The sequence below is a fragment of the Kryptolebias marmoratus genome, linkage group LG12 (assembly GCF_001649575.2).
Source record: "Kryptolebias marmoratus isolate JLee-2015 linkage group LG12, ASM164957v2, whole genome shotgun sequence".
In the NCBI taxonomy this organism is placed as follows: domain Eukaryota; kingdom Metazoa; phylum Chordata; class Actinopteri; order Cyprinodontiformes; family Rivulidae; genus Kryptolebias; species Kryptolebias marmoratus.
Window position 1 is genome coordinate 11,024,676 of NC_051441.1, and position 22,358 is coordinate 11,047,033.

General features: G+C 38.6%; 1 protein-coding gene across 2 annotated transcripts in view; it reads right to left on the reverse strand.

Moving 5' to 3' along the window:
• Positions 1-22,358, reverse strand: part of si:ch73-374l24.1 (protein kinase C alpha type) — a 101,749-nt gene that overhangs the window by 31,641 nt on the left and 47,750 nt on the right. For both annotated transcript variants that reach the window (XM_017421838.3, XM_017421839.3), the window contains exons 4-5: positions 3,936-4,047; positions 1,210-1,338 (exon numbers count right to left, since the gene is read on the reverse strand). In XM_017421838.3, the coding sequence (XP_017277327.1) occupies positions 1,210-1,338; positions 3,936-4,047 (241 nt within the window). The remainder of the gene's footprint in view (positions 1-1,209; positions 1,339-3,935; positions 4,048-22,358) is intronic.

The following is a 22,358-nucleotide window of genomic DNA, read 5'->3' on the forward strand; positions in this document are numbered from 1 at the left end:
ATTCTAATTTTCTGATATGATGAATTTGAGATTTTCATTTGTTGTCATTTGTAATCATCAAAATTAAACGAAATAAACATTTGAAATAAATGAGTTTGTATGTAATGTATGAATATAATATACAAGTTTCACTTTTTAAATGGGATTACTGAAATCAATCTACTTTTTCATGATATTCTAATTTTATGACCAGCACCTGTATTTTACTTTCAAGGGGGTGCACATTGCCAAAGCAACGCTGGGTGGATCTGAAAAAAGGGGTTTCAGGTAAATTACATAGATACAGAGTTAAAATACGGATCTCTGGCTGAGTTCAAGCCAACTCCTCGTGCTTGAGAACAGCAAGGAAATAACACTGATTTGATTTGACGAGAACAACACTGTAATATAGTCATAGATTATATCAAAGAGTGCTCCAGAAATAGACTTTTTATTATAGCTGTCATGCCTGCAGAGTACCTTTTGTGACGCTGAACATCACAATAAGCATGCAACAGATGTCTGATTGACCTTTGTGAGCATAATTTGATCTTTGTTCTTGACAAATATGTTGTAACCACATCGCACAAGCTTAGTGTGAAGGTTAAACTTGACTAACTGACCACAGTTACAGGTTTTAAAGTGTTTATACCTGATTGGTGTGTTTGTATGGTTTTTGGACAGTTGCTTTCACACTGACAGAGATTTTTACCACAGTTAGCAAAAGTTTACCCTCAAGTAGCCCAGATTTGCACAACTATAAGCACAATATTTTTGTTCTTTTTCTATAAACCTCACCTACAATTATATAGAAAGTAAAAGTGGTTTAGGTGTGTTTGATGTGGTGACAGTTTTTATAAATTAGTGCATATTTTCTTCACAAAAATTTTTAATTTTGCAAAATATCTGGGGGTGTTCTGCTAATCGAGTATGCCAATTGTGCGAAATGTATTGAAAAAGGGGGGCTCTCTTCTCAAACTTATCCCCTAAGCAATCATAAAAACCTGTAATGTAAATTTACCTGCAGTGGTAGCTCCATCAAACAACAACAAAAGTCTATAACCAGTTCAATAAACTACTTTAAGGAGCCAAGAGCTATAAAAAGAAATAAAACCTGCTGTTTCTTTCAGTTCTCCTCCAAGCCCCATCTGGGATCTGCTTGCTCACGTCACCCTGGGACCGAGCAGCTTGTTGCAGGCAGGTTTTTCACAGGTAGAGATTAAAACCAACCTGTGATGTGTAGCCTGTCCCCGCTGACCTCGATCTTGAGGAAGACCCGTCCCCGGCGCTCTGTGTGGTCCGTCCCACACAGGCTCGGCACGTTGACCACACACTGCTTGTGCACGTTCATGTCGCAGGCTGGAAACGAGACGAAACACAGAGACAAACAGAGTGTTGAGTTTATCCGAACGGGACTTCGTCTCAGTGCCGTTTGACTTGTGTGTGCGTGTGTGTGTGTGTGTGAAGTCTTTGAAATGAAATCTTCTTTTATTGCGACAAGAACCAAAGGTGAGTCACAGAAATCCAGAGAAGAGGTTAAAATAAGTGTGTTATTTTCACATTTCTTTGGTTTTAATAAGGTTCGTGCAATTTGCGAGACACTGAAAGGAAAGTTCTCTGCCTCTGAGGACAAAGTGCAAAAATAGTTTGAGGAGTGTGACGTTATGGGAAATAACTAGAACAAAATGAAACAGGAAGCTATACTGAGGTGCTGTAGTTAACAAAAAAAAGCTGAAACCTACACTAAACAAAAACCTTAAAGTTTGCTGAACAGCTAACAGCTAAAAAGAACAAAAAAACACACAAAAAAAAACATTTAACCCAGTTAGATGTTCAGTTCAGATACTGGATCATCTTTAACGCAACGATGGACTGATTCTGCCACAGAAATGAGTTTAATCAATAACTGTTTTCAGGCCAGTAATGCGCTCGATATCATCTAACCTTACCTTTGATCACAGCCTGGAAAGAAGAACTATTATGTTTCAGAATTACCTGATGATCTCATTATCACATTACCTAATAATTGAGTATAATACCATTTCATTCACAGGGTCAGTTTTTTTTTCTCCTCACAGATAGTAATAAATACCTTTAAAATGGAAAATTAAACAACAACCTCCAAAAAGAAACAGCAAGGAGCTATAAATTACCAGCAGAAAAACAAAGAATAACTGATGTGCAGTGCTGAGAAGCAGGTGGCTTCTGTGTTAAACCCATCAATCCTGCTTTATGAGTAAAAACCCAAACTGTAAGTTTGAACATCATCAGATCCACCCATCTGTCAGTGTTTAGAATGAGGTATAGGTAGGAAAGATATGAGGCAGCTCCGAAAACTGCAAAGCTCAGTAAACTGTTCAGCAGTCAAGATTGTTTTCACAGGTTTTTGCGTGCTGACTCATCAATTCACTGAGAGCCCCTGCCGTAAACAGATGAGGAAGATGCAATGTTTCTTTAATAGGAAGAGATGGATAGCTACACAAATATCAGGTAAAAGGGCAGTCTGATGTGTCAGCTCTTACTAAACATAAATCTTGAAAATAAAAGTTAAATTTTCCATTTAGTCTGTTAAATTAACACACATTAATTGATTAAATTACCTGATCTTAACACACATAATTAATCTGTGTGTCATGTTTTGGCTCTCACTTTTTTTTACACTGCTTCCAAGTCTGAATATGTGATTAAAATAAAATGAACATATTTCATGTGTTGCAAAGAAAGTTGAACCAAGATCGAGTGAGTCTACAGATAACACAACATCAGATTCTGCTCCGATCAGATGAAACTCATGCTAGAACTGGAGAAATTATCTTTACTGTTAAAATTCAGCGTGAATGCTGAGAGCTGAATGACTGCTGGAGAGGCTGAAACTGACGGGTTAAAGTTAGGAGGAGCAGAATGGTAGCTGAAAGCTAAAAAGACTAAAAGGCTAGTTACAAGCTAAAAGCAGCACAATGGTAGCTAAAAGTAGCAAAAGAATAACTAAAAGCTAAAGAAGCAAAATGCAAAGCTAAAAACAGTAAAAGGTTAGCTAAAAGCTAAAAGTAGCATAAGGACACAAAAACAGAGCAAGTTTGTTGAAGCAGATGGGAAAAAAATTCAATGTATTTCTGTGGGGAAAATATTTTTAAATGAAGTTAAATATTTTGAAAAGTATAAAAGTTACTAAAAACAAAAGTCACAGCACCCATCTCCTGAATGAGCTGAACATTTTGGTATATGAATGGCTAAAATAGCACAATGTATGCAGAAGTAGTTAGGAAGAATAAAAAAAAAGAAAACCAACAGTAGGAATGCTAACTCAGCATCCACACGAATATTTCTAATTCCACAACAGTAGACACTAAGCTGCACAGTCCTGTTTGTCAGTATTACAACTTGTCATGTTGTATTCTGACATCTGATAGACCTTTATAAGCATAAATCTCTTCCTCCAACTGTTTTTCAATCTTTTCCGTCCATCCATCCTGCTGCCTCCCCCTCCTGTCCTCCTGGCAGGGCTGTCAGGCTGGGAGGAGACAAGAGATGGGAACGCGCTCGTAATCACCGCGGTCTCCCTTACATCAATTTGTTCTGGTGTGCTCTCATTACCATCTGCAATTAGGGGACCACCGGAGACCCGCAGATGGATGTGCAGCGTGATGGATGGAGCGAGTGTGGCGACAGAAGGGAAGAGGGGACGGGAGAAGCACAACGAGGGACATGTGAGACAAAAGAAATGTGATGGAAGACTGAGAAGAAAAGGCAGGATGGGGTCGTTCCCCCACAGGATTAAAAGAGGAGTGTGGGAGGAAGGAATGGCAGCACAGAGAGGACTCTTCAGGGCAGGCCAGTGATCTGAAATAGTGTCGTACAGTATCAGGGTATTCCCATCTGTTCTCATTAGGTCCCGGCTCTTAAAGCAGCCAAACACAGGTGCACACACACACACACACACACAGAGTGATACTCACTGTCACATTTCATCCCTTGGTGAATGAGCCCGTACAGCAGGGAGCCACAGTGGTCACAAAAGGTCGGGCTGCCATATGTGTGAATCTTGAACTTATGTTTGCTTCTAGGGTCCTGGGAAGAAGAAGAAACTGAGAGTTAAGATATTACAAAACTGATGTAAAGTTTAAATAAAAATCTCAAGGCTTATTTTATTCAAACAACCCACAGTGGGCCCAGCAAAAAACAAAGAGTTACAGGCAAAGTTAAAGCTGTACATTTATGTTCTCGACACAGTAAACTGAGTGATCTTATCAGCACCGACCTGTGATGTCGGACCCATGATGGTGCAAAGAAACTACAACTATGGCAGAAATATTCAGTGGTAGAAAGGTTTCTGACGTAATTTATAAAACTTGAAAGAATGCAAGATAGATTTTTTTAGAAAGGAAATGCTTACGCAAAGAGTAAATTTGCTTCACTTTTATAAGGAAAAAATATCATCCTGCAAAAATCCATTGAAACTACATCTAAACCATGCAAAGAAGGGTTTGAGAACTGATGCTTAGTGTGCAATCTGGATGACATTTATAGAAAAGGCTCTCTTCTGTTAGACACATGCATGTAAAGTTGCAGAATTAGCAGTGAAATCTGGTGATCAGCTCGCTTGTTCTGAACTGATTCATACATTTGCCAGTCTGCATGGTGAGAGCCGAGGTTAGCTAATTTCTGCAGTCACCACAAAACAAACACGGCTCTAATTAAGGCCCTGCAAATGAGGGTGGATAAACCCCCATCAGCGTCGCCTCCATAAAGCTGAGCTGTGTCAGAGCAGCTGCATGTGTAATTATACAGACCGCTGGCTGACTGAAAAGGCCCACATCGATGAAAAATGTTGGGGGGTTTCTCCCACAAGAAGACTAAATTAAGCAAACAATATGATGTCAGAGAGCAGGGCAGAGAGATAGTAATACAGAAATGTTTGTTTTTTATGATGGAAAGAAGGAGGACTTGAGGGTTTTAGAAAAGTCTAATTAACATATCCATCTTTTAAGGAAGGGAGGCTATTTTTACCCCTTCCCTCCAGCATTTCTTTGTGAGTATTTAAATAAAAGGAAAGCTGAGGAAAAAAAAATCCTGATGTGGTCATGGCCCTATTTCTGATGGATATTTCCCCCAAGAGAATTTAGTAATTATTATTTGTTTGTGGGAACATTGAATTTATCCTACAGGAGACTTGTTGAGCAAACTACGGTCAACAGGGACTCATAAAGCAGCTGTTTTGTGCTTCCTCCATTTTATTAGATTTTGTTGTTTCAGTTCTTTTCCTCTCTCCCTTTCTAGTCTCCAAACAGTGATCCATGAATGTGTTTAACTGGGATGGGGAGCTTTAAGTTTTCTCCTGTTAACTTGCAGTAATTGTCACTTTGCTTGTATTTCTTTATCTCCTGGGTAAAATTAACCACAGGGAGCCATCACGAGCTTCTAACTGCAGGGAAATACAGGATGGGAAGACATAATCTGCTCAGAGGCACGGCTTTAAGCACAAATGAAGATTTGCATGTAGCTGTGTGTCTATTTTCACTTATGATATCATCTCAGAGCTTGTTTCAATTAGCAGGCATTAAGTCTTTTATTGACTTAATAAGAACAAAGGTGCAAGTCGCTTTAAGGTTAACCTGTTATTCTGGCTAATAACCTTAAAATATGTAAAAATGTACACATATAACAGATGTTTTTATTCTAAAACAAATCTTCAAATCATAAGAGCACAGTTAGCGTTCCTTCACCCACAGTTGTTATACTGGCATACCAAAGTATTGGTTTTGCTGGTTAAAAACATAATTTACATCTTTATAGCATTTCTTGCAAAATGCTATGCTTGGGGGATTTGGTTTCTTTCAGCGTGTTACATAAATCTGTATATCTAAAATGTAGATAAACTTAAATAATGTATAATTACTGCCTTGTGGCTTGTTTTATGAACATAAAACAAAAAGGACACCGTCACTTTTGAACAGTCAGGTAAGTTTCAGACAGATTGTGTTTCAAAATTGATGTTTTTTATTCTATAAATCACAAAAAAAATTGTTTTAGAGGCCGCTACAAAAAAAACGATGAACTTGTCCATAGATGTAGCATCTGATTAAACACATTATTCATGACGTCTGCGCAGCACAAGCTGTGGATCCTGATTTTCACGCCTTTATACTCCTGAATAAACACATCTCAGTAAATTTAAACAAACGCAAGTGTTGGAACTTTTACATTTCCGAGAAAATGTTGCAAAGTTGATCATAGGCTCGTCGACTGAAGAATTTTTCCGACTGATCTGCTCACTTATGGGATTTGTTTTCACCAGCTGGATTATGTTTTCAGAGAGGGTTCAGTGGTGAGTGCGTGAGGCTGCATTTTTCATGCATGCAGGCGTGCTGCATCCAATCTTTTAAGTATGGATGAAAAAGAAAGCAATATATACGTAACCAAAGTACAATTTTCAAGCTGGCTGCAAAATAAAAATCCTTTTTTTTTTCCATTTAGGACCACTCTTTTTAATTTGTTGCATTAAAGTTGAAGTAGTGTTTTCAAGGAAAAAAACAAAACAAAAACCAGCCAACTAATTTGGCTCCATTTGCAGCTCTCTTATTTAAAGTTGTCATTTAAAATGTATTTGCTGTTAATTAAGTTTGTAATCTGAATCATTCATTACAAAACACTAAACTCCTAATTACACCAGCATTATGGTGCTCCTCTTATCTCCAGTGCTTTCAGGGATGTAATTATTTATGTCGTTTATTTAAAATCACTGAACTCTGAGTTTTGATAACACTATCTTCACACAGAGTTTGCGGCTTAAGGCCCTTTGGAACCTCTGATAAAAGTGTTCATTCATCCAGCCGTGGGTGAAATGCTTATACTCAGAGCTAGTTTCACATCGTAAGTCATCATTTCCTCCTGAAACCTCATTTCAGCCGTTCAAACACCAAAGATCGTGCTGCGCAGGAGAGACCCGAGCAGACAAACCTCTGATTTGAAGCCAAGATGGCTGCAGTGAGGCGAGGTGATGAGCCCTCGGAGCGTAACAAGGACCGCATCATGCAGAAGAGCGGGAAGAAGTCGGTGACAATGACTCAAACAGCCGTGCTAATTATAGTCGGGCAGTGACAGAAACATCGCCATCCCAGACAGCAATGCATTATCACCTGCTAAAGTCTGATTATTAAAGATGTTAAATGGATGAGATTTATATTTAACCATTACATTTATTTATTCATTCAAAGCTTTTTTTAAAAAAAAAACTACGAGCTTTATTTATTTATTCATCCAGACGGAGAATACTTTTTTAAGTTTGTGAAGTTCTTTGAGTGATTTTTCTCTGTAACAAACAAACTCTCATGAATGCTTTTGGAGTCAAAGCGGGGTTCAGTGTCTTCTTGAGGACATGTCAACATTTGGACAGGAGACACTGAGGACTGAACCACTCACTTTCTGAGGGAGGCTGGAGCCTAAAATAATAGAGAAAGTGCTCGACAACATTTAAATCCACCATTAAAATCAACTGAGAATGCTTGAAGTCAAACATCATGTTTAAACTATTTTCACCTAAAATAAGTTGAAAAGTAATTTTTGCTGCAATAATTTAATTCCTGAACTGAATACATTCATAGTTATAAGACTGTATTTCCCTTAAAACCCTCTGTTGGCAAAGTTCTGCAAAGTACTATAGCCTTTTCCTGCCAATAAACTGTCTAATAGTGTCAGAAACAAGAAGAACTTTGTTTCTCTTTAATGCACTATTAACATTTTGAGCTATTGCATTTTCTGCAGACATGCAGTTAGAATGCTGAGTGATGAATGACTTGAAGTTTGCTGCAGAAGCTAAAACTGAGTTAAACTTAAAAACACGGAAGAGAGGCTAAAACGAGCAGAGAACAAACTAAAAAAAAGCAGAACATGATCTAAAAACTAAAAGCAGCAGAACAGAAGCTAATATGAGCAAAACAGATACTAAAATTTGAAAAAACAAATACTAATGGTAAGACTACATATTTGCAAAAACAGTTGCTAAAGCTAAAATTAGGAAAACTGAAGCCAAAAGCTAAAAGAAATAGAATGGTAGCTAAAAGCTAAATGTAGCAAAAATAGAGCAAAGATCCTGGAGCAGATTTCAATAAGGACAATGTTTTTGGGGAAAAAAACTGAAAAGGTCTCAATGTATTTCTGTGGGAAATTTTATATTTAAATAAGTTAAATATTTTAAAACATATAAAAGTTGAATGTTTTGGTATGTGAATGGGTAAAATAGCACAACGCATGCAGAGGTAGCTTGCTAAAACCTTTTGGAGAAACTATAAACACGGAAACAATGGTGTGAATGCTGACTCAGCATTCAGATTCTTAAAAAACATCATCAACAAATTATTCAGTCAAAGATGAAGCACTGAGAATAAAACTGACTGTATTTAAAGGCTGCTGTGCTCATTGTTTTACCTTCTCTTTGGACATAAAACTAATGTGATAGTAAGTGGTTACAGTTTCACCACACTGTGCAAAGACATCAGCAAACTTCTGGTCAGTCCAGTCAGAATTCAACTCTACTTCTCCAAAATGAGGTTGTTCATTAAGCAGCCTGCTCCCATGTAAACACTCAGCCATGATTTACTAAATGTTTCTTAATGTAACTCTGAATCGAAGCAACTAAGATCCCTAATCTGAAAATTCAGAGTAAAGAGATAAACAGACTGGAATGATTTAATGATTTAATCAAATAAAGCTCGGTTTGTTTTTTATTTTTTATATATATATATATATATATATATTTTATGCACTCCACAGCCAGTGTGTAAAAGCTAAATGGTCCCCAGACATTACGACGGGGTATTAAATCCTTAAAAAATTAGACGAATGAAAAAACACCGAAGGTACAATTAAATTAAAAGACGGGAATCACACTGTGATTGTGCGAGGCATTTCGAGGAACAAAGTGAACAACTGTACAGTTGCTATGGTAATAATGGGTTCGAGAAAACGTAGCGATAGATTGAGAGTCACTGGAGGGAAGGGAAGAAGGAGGAAAATCACTCAGTGGCTTAATAACATTATGTGCATAAGTCTGTAGTCCTGCACACACAAAGCAGTGGGAGAACAATAAATATGAGCGTCTGGATGGAAGTAAAAGGATCAGAGAAATGAAAACTAATCTCAGAGCTCAACAGACATGAAGGTCGGCTGTTCAGCTGAATGAAAGGAACCGGGCGGTTTGTTTTTTAGCTGAGAGGGTCATCAGTTGTTCCTCTGCTGGCAACTCGACCCCAAAACAGCTAATGTTGTCAGGCAAGACCGAACACACACCGCCCCAACACGCACTGCCCCAACACACACTGCCCCAACACACACCGCCCCAACACGCACTGCCCTCAGGCTCGACTGAGCAGCCAACAGCCTGACAGTGAAGGGCACACACTGCATATTCCACTCAGTGAGCAGTTTAAAAACAGTGTGTCCAAAAGTGAAAGAAACTTCTAAAAGGGATAGTTCAGATTTTCTGAAGTGGAGCTCTGAGGAAGGTTATGAACGATTAACATCTTACCTGCTGTAGATCGCTCTTGTGTCTGTGTATCTTCCACATGTGCAATATTACTAAAATTGGACACTTCTTGTCCCGAAAATTATGCTGGTTATGGTATGCATTTATCACTTCCACTGTAAATATTTACTATTTAGATGTAAAAAAAAATTCTCCAGTTTTAGCTTCGCTCCATTGGCTCCCTGTCAAATTTAGAATAGAATTAAAATCTTCTAACATGTGAAGCTCTCAATAACCAAGCTCCATCTTATATTAAAGGTCTTGTTGTTCCATGTTTTCCTAACAGAGCACTTTGCTCTCAGACTGCAGGTTTAGTTGTGGGTCTTAGAGTTTCTATAAGTAGAACTGGAGGCAGAGCTTTCAGTTCTCAGGCTTCTCTTATGTGGAACAAACTTCTATTTTCTGTCTGTGAGGCTGACACCCTGTTTACTTTTAAGACTAGGCCTAAGACTTTCCTTTTTGATAAATCTTATAGTTAGGGTTGGCTTGGGTTTCCTGAGCTATCCCTTAGTTATGCTGCTATAGGCTTAGACTTCTTTACTTTCTCTTTATTTCACTTACAGTCTTTACTTTGTCTACTCTCCATGTTTATATATGCAGTTATTGTTGTCATTCACCTGTGTTTTTCTTTGTTTTCCTTCCCTTACAAAGCATACCTGGACCAAACCTTCTGTGTTTGTCTGTGTCTTTTTCCTGTCCTCTCAGCAGATGGCCGCCCATCCTCAGTCTGATTTCACTGGAGGTTTCTTCCTCGACTTCCAAGACCAAAGTCTGGTCTCAAAAAACATTACAGCAGTTCATGCAAATGCTATTTAATAAACCTTTACATTGCAATATTCCTGCTGAAAATGTCTGCTGCAACAATTTATGCAAATCATAATGTGAAACTGATGGCGGTGTAAAGCTTTTTAAAATAGCAGCAATTCACTTCTTGGTCCTGCTCAGACTACCCTTATCTGGCCAGAACGAGATCAGTATGTTTCTCCAGACCGAGGTCGTTCAAAGTGCTATCTACAACAAATAAGATATTAATGTTTTATAACCTTTTTATAAAACCCATTTCAAACAATCCAAGCTTATTGCTTGAAGCCCGATCTGAAAGGAATACAGAAGTGGAGTAAGGAAAAAGGAAAAAGGAAATTAGCCTGAAGCACCAACGGTTGGAATTTAACAAAAATAAAAAATAAAAATGCAAACAGGTGATACATGCACAAACAGGAAGATGATTGTCAGAGATAAAGCTTCATATGTGTGTGTGTGTGGGTGGAGAAGTAGGTGGAATCTAATATGAAGTCCAACAGTTGACCATCACTGCGTACCTCACTGAACGGGCTCATGTTCATGAGACGAGCAGACAGTTTCACCTGCAGTTTTCACCTGCCAAAGCATCACTGCAACTGAGCCCTGCTAGAAAAATCTCACTAATGACAATTTCAGACGTTGTTATAAATGTTAAAATGTACAGCTTTTGTTTTGTTTCAATACTAAAAGTAAACTGAGTTTTGAAATGAATAAAAGAAGACAAGGAAGTCTCAAAATGGGCAGCAATCTTTCCCACCTTTATTAAACGCTTCATGAAGTTTGATTGGATTTGCAGGTCTTCAAAAGAATATTAGGTTACAGCTCGAACTGTTACCAAACCATAACTCAATTATGAAGAACAGAAAGCCATCTGAGTCCCGGGCCGAAGTTTTGCTCTAAGTAATCATCTGGATCTCTTGACGGGACTAATCTGTCTTCTGTTGCTGATTAAAATAATAATGAAGCCACGAGAAACGAAAAGAAGACAAAAAGCTGCGAGGTAAATCAGTAGTTGAAACTTAACAGCAGACCCGCTGAATGTAAATAAGAAAGGAGAACAAAAACAGTAAAAGATTATCCAAATCTGAGAATACGGCTACATTAAAAACCATACGATGAGCTGCTCATAATCACGCCGTCTCCTCCGTTATCTTCCACACGTCGGAGGACGACTGTGGCTGTCGTTAGGTTCTTCTGCTTCTTCACACAATGGCTGCAAAGACACCTGAATTGACAATTAATCACTGATTTAATTAGCAAGATGGCATCTCCATCACTCACTCTCCACCTGCAGCTTCCTTTCTTTGCACCATCCCTCTGAAGCACTTCAAACTGATTTATGGTCCGGAACTGTAAAAACTCATTTTTATAGGCTATGATGGTGTTTCATGCATAAATAAGCTTTTTTTCAAAAATACTGTGCTGTTTCTCACTGATGTTATTGAAAGTGATGGGATGTGTGTGTGTGTGTGTTTTTGCCCGTGGCTTGTATGTTCTTTTGGCAGAGAACTCATGTCTCTTCTGTCTGTCATTTGTTGTGTGCCCTTTCTGTTTGCATGCCTCTCCAGCCTTGTTAGTGAATTAAACACCAAAAGGCATTACTACATCAAATACAGCGCTAACGTGCCCTCCCCACCGCTCCCCCTCCCACACCCACACACACACGTGCAGACTCACATGCATTCACACACAGACCCAAGGAGCTCCAGAATTAGCTCATTAGTGCAAAATGTTACAGAGTCAAGCTATTCAATGTCAAGAAAAGAAGGATTTTTTGGGGGGGGTAACTTTATGATCACAGATAGAGGAAACAGGCTTTTTTCTGTTCTAAGTCTTCAAAGGAATACATATTAGGAATGCATCCATCCATCTTCTACCTCTATAATAAGCAAAAGCATTCATTTTAAAGATAAATATCATCCCCAACATTAAAGGTAAAGCATAATTTTACTGTTGCTAATCATTGTGGTGAAGATAAAGTTTAATGTTTGTTGGATTAGCAGACTTGGTAACCTTTGCTCATATTCTGAACAACTGTCCACACATCCACAAGGATCCTGCCCTCTCATGAGTCAATACAAAGCCTCTTCACCCCTCAGGACGTCAAACTTACAAGAAAGTGGAAAACTTTACACTGCAGCATTTGTTAAAACCAGAGTCAAATAAACAGCTGTATATGAGAGATTAGAATTATAACTTATATTACATTAAATGTGTTTCATTAACCACCATTCTTTTTAACCAGCAGTGGACAACTTTAAAGTAACCTAATGAGCTGATAAACTGTAGATTGAACAACTGTGGCCTCAGTGGATATATCTGGCATGATCTTTAAGTAGTTTTCACCCTGTAATCAGGAGGCTTTAGTGCACTGACAACTACTTCTGTCTGTAAATGGAAAACAAAATAAAACCCTGACGGGCATCAGAGGAATTGGGCCTAATATTAGCACATCAAACACACCTCACAAGTTTTATCTCTGACAGATCCTAGACAAAAAAAAACCCTGCTTCTCAGACAAGCTTTGCTACAAATGCAAGCTTGGGATGACTTTTCCATGTTGCTGTGACTTTTGGTTTTTCTGTATATAAACCTCCTCTGACTCAATAAATCATACTGGCAACTGGGCCGTTTACTGGGTTAAAAGTGTCCCAAGATTGAGAAAAGCTGTGATTTTAAAATCTTTAAAATATTCTATCATACTGAAGGTCGAGCTGCTTTTTATGATTCGTTAAACACAGGAAGTGCAGCAGAGTAACTCCCCCTCCTCCCTCTCCTCTGGGTGATGAGAGGTGTCAGGCAGTTCAGGATCATAGCAGAAGGAGGTGAAAGGTTAATTAAGTTTAGGTCTTATGCAGATGGGTTCAAAATCACACCAGGTTTAAAACAGCCTGCTGGCTCTTTGGTATTCTTGCTGACCGTTCGTATTACAAATAATTAACACAACAGTGTATTAAACAGGGATGGAATTCAGTCAAATGTGTGTATCATTAGTGTTTTATTACTACTGTTAGCAGTACTGCTACTACAAGTAGTAATGTTTTACCTAAACCCAATCAGATTATGTAACAAGTTTTTTGTTTTACTTCATATTAACAGGTTTAAATTACTGACTATTTAAATGTCTTTAGAATAATTCAGTTATTTACCGTCTTTACGATTGATACATGTCTGATAATGTTTCAAATACTATAGCCTCTATGTTGCTGTTTAAAAAGTAGAATAAAATTTCTCAATTGTAGAGCTATGATCATAATATTGTAAAATAGCTTAAGGTTATCATACAGTCTGAATCTATTGCCTATCAACATCTAACATGCTTCCTTAGGAACCATCCCATTTTTCTCTCATTAATAAGATTCTGCACTCATGATAGCGACCGATGCTTATCACCTCCTCCATCCACACTTCACATTTCTGCCATCTGGTCAGAGAAGAAGGATTTGGAAGTAAAGCGGAGCTCAATTCTGAGAAGAATCAGAACGCCTTTAACAAACATTTCCTTTTTGTCTGTGTTGCACGGATCCGATGTGTGTGAGTACATTCATGAATAAACAAGCAGGAAAACTGAGATACAAATGTGAAGTCAAACAGTAGTAAAGCAATAGCGTGAAACAGCTAAAAATTGAAAAAATAGCAAAAAATATTGCCTACCAGAGTTTTAAACCAAGACATCAGGTGATATGTTAGTGCTCGGAGTAAGTGATGGGGATGACTTTTATCTACTCTCATTTATCACCACTTTTATTTTTTTAGTTCAATTCTGTAAAACTGACTGAATTATAGCCATTTCTGTATTTGCTAAGGTTGATTTACTGCAGCATCCAGAACAAGGTTGATTTAAAAAGATAATCAGTTGTAAATGTGCATCTAATGATTACTTATTAAAGTTTCATTAAAAATAGCTCATTAGATATTTTGCTAACGGACAAACTTCACAAACACAAGCACACACACATGCAATGCCATTATCATTATGCATTTAATGTCAGCTTGTGATAAGAAAGCACAACTTTAGCCTCAAAACTTTACTTAAGTACAGATTTTAGATTTATTTATTACTCGCCCAATTCAGAGGTGAATCAAACCAAGCAGACGCAGGTGTTGGGCCCCTAATCCCTCCCTGTTGAGCCCTAATTAACAGTAGAGGAGAGATTTAGTGTTATGATGCATTCAGCCTCTGAACACACCCTTTCATCACAACTCAGCTTTCATCATCAAACACAGCATTTAATTAAAGTGACTAAGATATGAAGCCTGATCTCGTAGGCATGTGCATGAGTGTGTGTTGGCCTTTGTTGTCGGTGCGTTCACACAAAGGCCAAGTGGGGTCTTCAGCGTGTGAGAGTGGCATCCTTTCCTGTTTGCCGCGCCATCCAGCTACAGGGAACTAATGACGAGAGCTGCATCTCTCAGCGGTTAGATGGTTGGAAGGCCGTTCAGAGTAGGGATGCACCAATACCAGTATTGAGTATTGGTCCACCGCCTATGAGTGTACTGATAACTATAAGTGTCCTAATACTACAGTACCAATACCACTTTAAGGCAGAGTGATGTTCTTCTCCCAGCTGAGCTCCAGGTAGGAGAGGAGGGTTGAGTTGGCCATCCTCATTCACACTCTTTATCAGCTGGTGGCAGTAATGCACTGTAAAGTGTGCTAACTGCCAATAAACACCACCAGAAGAATAAGAATAAGATGTCTGGATGATTGGGTGTAAATAAAGCTTTTGTTGGGCTGAAAATGGCCACAGAATGTGATGGATGTGATGTGATGTACTCGGTATCGGTTCTTGTCCTCCAGCTTGAAAAAGTCTGGTATTGGTGCAGCTCTGATTTAGAGTGATGCTGAGTCTGTGGTAGTAGCTGAGAGGTATGCTCAACACATACTCTGAGTGCTAACAGATCAGATGAGATCTCACAATAAACTGTTAAGAGTAGTGGAGAATCCCACTCACAGTAGCATGAATCTGCCGTGCCCATACTTCATGCTGCATTCAAACACAGACATCAGCAGCACACAGACCAGTGCATGTAAACTGGGACGGAATATCTCACACCAGGAACATCTGAGCCTGATGGCTGCACTTTTCAGCTCAAAAACACTCATATTTTATTGATAAAGATGCTAACTCTGTTTTTATCTTTGGAACACAGTATCTTTTTTTCTAGGCAGCTGCAAGATGTGAGGAGACAACATATATTACAGCTAGAGACTCCAGATCCAGAGTTATACTTGTTTTGGTTAAACCCTGAAATTAACATTATGTGCACTTACAAGCAATATTGTAAGATGTCACGTTCAGAGTATGTATTGTGAATGATTTTATACTACCACATAAAATGTTAGGTAATATTTGTAAAACTGACAGATACGGGCAAAAACGTTGTCATCCGCCTTCGTCTTTCAGTGGCAGGTAATAACCCACACGAGAAATGAAAGAACAGCCAGTCACTGAATCTGGACCTCCTGAATCCAACTGCTGTCAGATGGTTAAATAGACACGACTCGGGTTGAACTTAAAAGCTCCCAGGTGTGAAAAAGTTAAAACGGTTGAGCGAGAACACAGAACCAATTACAGAACGGATGAGTCTGCAAGAAGGATCTCAGCCGTCCTACAAAAGATCAATGCCACTCGTGTTTCACTCTAAAAACAGGGTACAAACTTCAAAATATTTCCACCAGGAATTAACTAAATGAAAGAACAGCATGTAATGAAGAACAGGGTCGAAAAGCAGACTACCTTTAGCTCGCAAGCAGAGCTGGGAATAATGAGGTAAGAAGCACACACATGCTGAGAATAATTGCCAGCTAAGAATATCCATGAAATACTCTGACTTTTTGCTGCTGTCACTTCCATCTTAGAACAGGGATGAATATTTAAACACACTGATTTACTGGATTTAAGGAGCATTACCTCTACAAGAACAGAAGCCGGACATTAATATACAGGAACCACACTGTCATAAAAGTGTGGGATAAAGCAAACTTTTTCAGCTCATCTATCACGCGCTCCTGTTTCCTCAGCAGTTCCCATTTCTCCCCCAGTTCCCTCGGCGTGTTTATTAAGGACTTCTCTTTCAGTAAAGTCCGGACAAGTGGCTGTTGACGTTGCCGCGCGTTAATCACAGTGAAAATGGTACTGAAGCCAAGGAGGACGGGCCCCAGGGGGCCATCTCAGGTGGAAACTAAATTTAACCAACGTACAATAAAAACACCGAAAACAAGGATGGACTTTCAGAGCTCTAGTGGTAACAAGAATAAGCAAACACGCAAGCAAGATAACTTTTTCTCTCACACGCTCAGGAAGAAATATTTTCTGTAAAATTCCCACGCAAAATGAAAGGCCTAGCATTCCTTGAGGAAATGCATATCGCCTGCTGCATTTCAGGCCAGAGGTTTAGACTGAAATCATCTTATGTTTATAAATGACAGAGCTGTAGCCATTTATTTATAAATTATAAACATTTTCATATCCTTCATCTTTTGTCATGATGAGTGTGTAAAGTGTAACCTACGTCAGATAATCTGTGATAAGAATGTGAACAAAGAAGCACATTTCACAAATAATGACAACATACAGAAAGTCAATATAGTGCTAAATTGTTGTCATCATACAAATTAATCTTTTTTGGTGAACAAAAGTTTTAATTTAAATTACTGTAGCCACAAGTACTTCTTCAGTCAAACATAAATTTACTGTCAGTGTTTGTGTTTTAGTCCATTCATATTGCAATTACATAAAAATACAGTGCAATAAACTTGTCTTCAGTTGTTTACAGGGATATGAAAGTAAAACATTATATTAAATATTTCAATGGTGCTAAATATTTAATAAAGGATTATTTCCTCTCATTCATTGATATCTTCAGCCATCAGATCTGCCCAACATTTTATACACTTTTTCTATTGTTTTATCATATATTCTTGTAAAAATATTAGATGTTTTCCAACGTGAAAAGAGATCACGTCCTAATTTCAGATGTATTTGTTACGTAAACAGATATTCTGACGCTTTCCGTCTGAGCGTCTCCGTGTTCGGTGGGATGTCATTTGTCCTAAACCCTCTGACATTCAGGGTGTTTGTCTCACTATTGCGCACACAAACATGTGCCAGTGTGGATTATGTCAGATGCTCTGAAGCTGGCACGGAAACCACTTTAGCCCCTGATGTTTCTGTCTGGCGTCCAAAATATCCCCAGATTATGGCTGCGCCACTTGATCATGTGTTTGGACATGAACGTCACGGTTCACGTCTTTGACATCACAAAAACAACAAAGCTGCTCTCTGTGTCTTTGTCTTCGGTCGGGATGTGTTAAATGTGGAGCTTTTTTGCACAACTCTCACACGCCCAGCTTACAAATATCTTGTTGACTGACAACTTCAACATCGTCTGAGGGATCAGCCGTGCTGAGATGAGGCCAAAGGTTCAACAGCTGGCCTGTCAGCGGGATGCTAATCCATGAGGTGGTAGTGATATGGGAACATCCTCAGCTGGTTTACCCATATGTACTACTCTCACAACTGAACAGAGGGGCGTACCGGTGATGATGTGAAACATGTCTGCCTCTGATAAGATGAACCTAGAGATCACCGGGGATAAACGTGGATTGGTTCACTGAGGACATATTAAAGCTCTAACTGAGATGAGTGCATCTGGTACTGTACATGTGACTCGTCATCACCAGGAGTGGGCTGCAGGGGTAAATATGAGACAATCAAACAAAACTGGGAAAACGATGATCAGAAAAGAAAAAACTGTTATAAATAGATGCTAAAGATGTTTTGCTTGTTTTTTGCAATGCTACAATATTGCCTGTCACCAAAAAGTGTGCATGTGTGTTTGTTTTGTCTGCAAAATATGTCATGAACCAGTGGACAAATTGTAATGAAACTCTCAGAAAATGTTCGTCTACAACTAATTAATTTTTGGAGTCTGGATCCAAAATGGGCACCCCGGCTAACTGACATCAGCCAACACAAAAATAGCTCTAACTCAGTCAATTTTACACACTGAGCTACAATTTTGTGTGGTGGTAGCTGAGAGTTATGCCCAACACATACTCTGAGTGCTAACAGATTAAATAAGATCTCACAAAAACACTTGAGATTACACATAATGTTACTTTTCAAGATATGACCAAATTGACTATAATTCTATAGTTTCTAACATGATCTTAGTTTAAAACTCTGCCATAAAGGTGATTTGCATTCCTTCAAGGGTTTTTTAAACCTTTAATTTTAAATATAATAATATTTCTTTTCCTAGATAAAATAGAAATTACTCTGACAACAACATGCATTTAAATTACTTATGGACGTCTCAATTATAAAATTTGAGATTAATGATCTCTGGATACATGAAGTTAATACTGATTTAGAGGTTGTCTAAAACATGAAGGGAGTTTTTAAACCTTTTATTATTTTAAACAATTTGATATTTGTAAAATTATTTCAGAAATTTTGCTTTTCAAAAGATTAAAACTGATTTCTGCTTGAGAAGTTTCCTCTTTCTGGTTCTAATATGAGACTTGTGTCAATAAAACTCAAAATTTCCCCCTTTACCACTGTCTTGCACAAATTTCATCACTACTCTCACAGAACCTCGACATAAAGCACTTTCCCTCAACAAAAAATATATTTTTAAGTGACATTTCATTTCTACTTTTCTGCCTTTTGAGAGCAACAAAACTTCAATTTAATTAAAGAGTATCTTAGTGACATAATTTTCTCTTGGATTTTTAGTAGATCAGAAAGATGCAAAAAATCTTGTTACTTTGCTTATGGACAAAATGAACTGATTAATGAAGAACATCCTTATTAAATTAAATAGCAACGCAGCAGATGTAATAAGATGTAATATGTTCTAAAACAATCTACTTCAAACTGAGTTTACGAAATAAGACTTATGAGGAAATCAAAAGGTATAAAAGTTGTTATGGTCCAATTGTTAGAACATAAAAACAGCTTTTATTTGACAGCCCAAATTCTGTTTGTCTGAAGTCAATTAAACAACTTTTAGGATAAGAACAAATTTGTTAGATGAATAAATAAATAAAAGTGATTTCATATTTTCACTATAACAGTGCAGCAAAAAACACCCTTTCAGACCATGACCGTAAATATTATCTACCTATAATACAAAAATGTAAAAACAAAGCCATTCTATGTATTTATGTATATTTTTATTTCTCTGTGCCATGGCTGGATTCACTGAATACTTGTTAAGGTTGAGGTTGAGGCGGCGTCCTCACAGCCTTGATTGATATCTAGACATTTGGAGAATATTAGAGATTTGGGAGTTGAGGCTGATCTATTTTTGTCCGTCTGGGCCACTCAAACATAGCTGACTAATGATCCAGTGGGCTCGGCCATGGCAGGAGGGATCAGTGACAGCTTAATGAGGCCGCGGAGCTTCAGTGCTTCCAGCGACAGCGGGATAAGGAAGGGAGATGCTGCGGCGCAAGGTAAAATGAGTGGGAAGGCAAGAAGACAGAAGAACAGGGGGAGAAGAGACGAAGCAGCAAAGGGATGGAGACAAATAAATTAGAAAGTAGGGAGCATGCAGTTAAAATAAATGCATGGCATAAGGTTTCTCAGTGACGTCCTCCCACTCTTGACACATCGGGGAGTCACTGTGTGTGCTCACAGAGCATCCCCAACAGCTCAGTGCCTTTAATTATCAAAAAGTGACAACCCAAGGGAGAGTTTTTTTAACTTTCTTTTACCTCCTATTTATCAACCTCCCCTTCTTCCTGGTGTTACATGAGTCACCCCCCCCTCAGTGATTGTTAGGATGGACCATCCCTTCTGTCGCTGCTGCTGGAGATGGGAGTTTTATGGGGTAAAAGGCCTGCATCAGCATGTTCGCACCCAGACACAGACAAAGGCAGCAGGAAACCAAGACAGTGACAGTAGGAAGAAAGAAATTTAGGAGGATGTTGTTTTATGAGTATGCAAAACTTTTCTTTTCATTGCTTCAGCCTTGAAGCTTAGAAACAACATTCTAGGAGCCTCAAATTGTATAAAGACAAGTTCCATAGTGAAAAAATCTAGAAGCGCCACCTTTTTCATGTAGACGACCAAAACACAACATTTATAAAACGCTGAAAAGGTCTAGCCTATGACGTGAAGACATCCTCTTCTTCTGTTGTGTTTACATTTCCCACCCAGTGTGTGAGCTTTATGTGCATGCTTCACGCCTTGTTTCCTGTTTATGATGTATTCTCATGGCAGCGTTACAGCGCCACATACAGAGCTGGGATAGATACTACGGCATTTTGGGTTGTTTTATTTGTTTCTGTTTTGATGAAACCTTTTAATTTTCAGATTGAACATCTGTATACACTGTATTGCAACATAAACAAAAACTTGTTGCATCTTTTTTTTTTAAAACAAATAACTGTAAAGAGATGCCCTATTTTATAGGGGAGTATTTCAGTCACTCCCACTTGTAACTCAGCTTCAAAGGACACAGGGAAACTGAAAAATAATGGGTTGAGGCTAACACCAAGAGATGAGTTTTCAGCACTTTGCTGAGTGTGGTCGTGTTTATAGTGTACTTTCCATCAAAGGGAGTGCTGGAGTATTATCAGGAGGCAGAAAAAAAGAGAAGCAGATGTGCCTGAACCTGTATTATCATCGTCTTGGAGCATTTCCCTGTCTGTTCACACATTTTGTGGCACAGCTCGAGTCTAATTTTCCAAAGAGGAGAAAGGAGCTCATGAGAACAACGGTGCTCATGCAAGTGTGGGAATCTGAGTCATTTGCCTGTAAAAACGGTGCAAGTCAGTAAGTCTGCACATGGCAGATGTGTCACTGTGCTCTACCTGAGACTATAAAGTAGGATGGTGATTGTGCCTGTTCCCCTGAGAGAAGTTCTTGATTCACACAGCACCCTCCCCAACACCCAAATATCCCCTGGTGATATACAGAAGGCACACTCACACATCTATCTGTAAACAGGAATGTATATGCACACAATCACATATCCCCTAAAGGTTGAGCAAACATAGGCACAATACTAAGACAAAAGCTTTAAGACGTCGATGAGCCTGGGAGGAGAGAAGGAAGAAACAGCGAGGGGAGGGAAGATGAGAGGGGAGGAAGGAGCTGTGAGGTGACATCGCCAGTGGAGCAGCACAAACTGCAGTGGCTTTGTCGGGGAGACGGAGGCAGACAGAGACCTCAGCGTGGCATCTCACCCCCCCGCCGCCTCATAGAGAAAATTGATTGTCCCGTTTCAGCTGCAGTCACCCGAGACAATGGCTTCTGTAAGGCCAATAAAATGACTGGATAAATACCACTTGTGGCTGTGCAGATTATGAAATTTGACTCTAAGGAGCAAAGGTAAAAATGGACACGCAAAGTGCACATAAACCTGCAGGACAGAAGACAGAGTCAGATAAATAGGCTTAGACTTTTCACCTTTTATTTTTGTATGAATGTAATTTTACCTTTTTTGATTCCCATTCATTACTTTTAGCGCCTGTCAGCGACTACTTTCAGCAAAAATCTCGGGTAAAACAGCACATTAGAGCTTTTAAACTTTGCAGCTTTTCTGTAATTCTGCTGAGCTGTGATCTCAAGCAGAGGCCATCAACAGAATTTACTCAAGGGCCAGATTTATTTTTTTAAAGCAGGCACTGCAGGGGGCATGTTTCTAGGCACCTTTCTAGATATCAAACATCTTAAAAATGTTTACCCATTTGCTTTTTTGATTAAGTAGTTTCAGTTGTCAATTTACCTGTGATTTAGTGCACATAAAAGTTGGAAAACATTGTGGAAAAAAAGCAGCATAATGATAAAAGACACGGGTGGTTTTACATTCATTTTAATGTTGCAACATTAGGGTTTTTTTTAAATTACACAATCCTCTTCTGTATCTAGGACATGTCAAATCTGATAAATTAGGTCATCGTTATGCAAAAATATAAAGCCCAGCGATTTCTGCAATGTGGGAAACACAAACAGATCCTCAGGACTGGATGAATAAAACGGAATCCACATAAAAGGTGGAATTTGTAAATATGCGGATGTGAACTAACAAATCTGGGTTT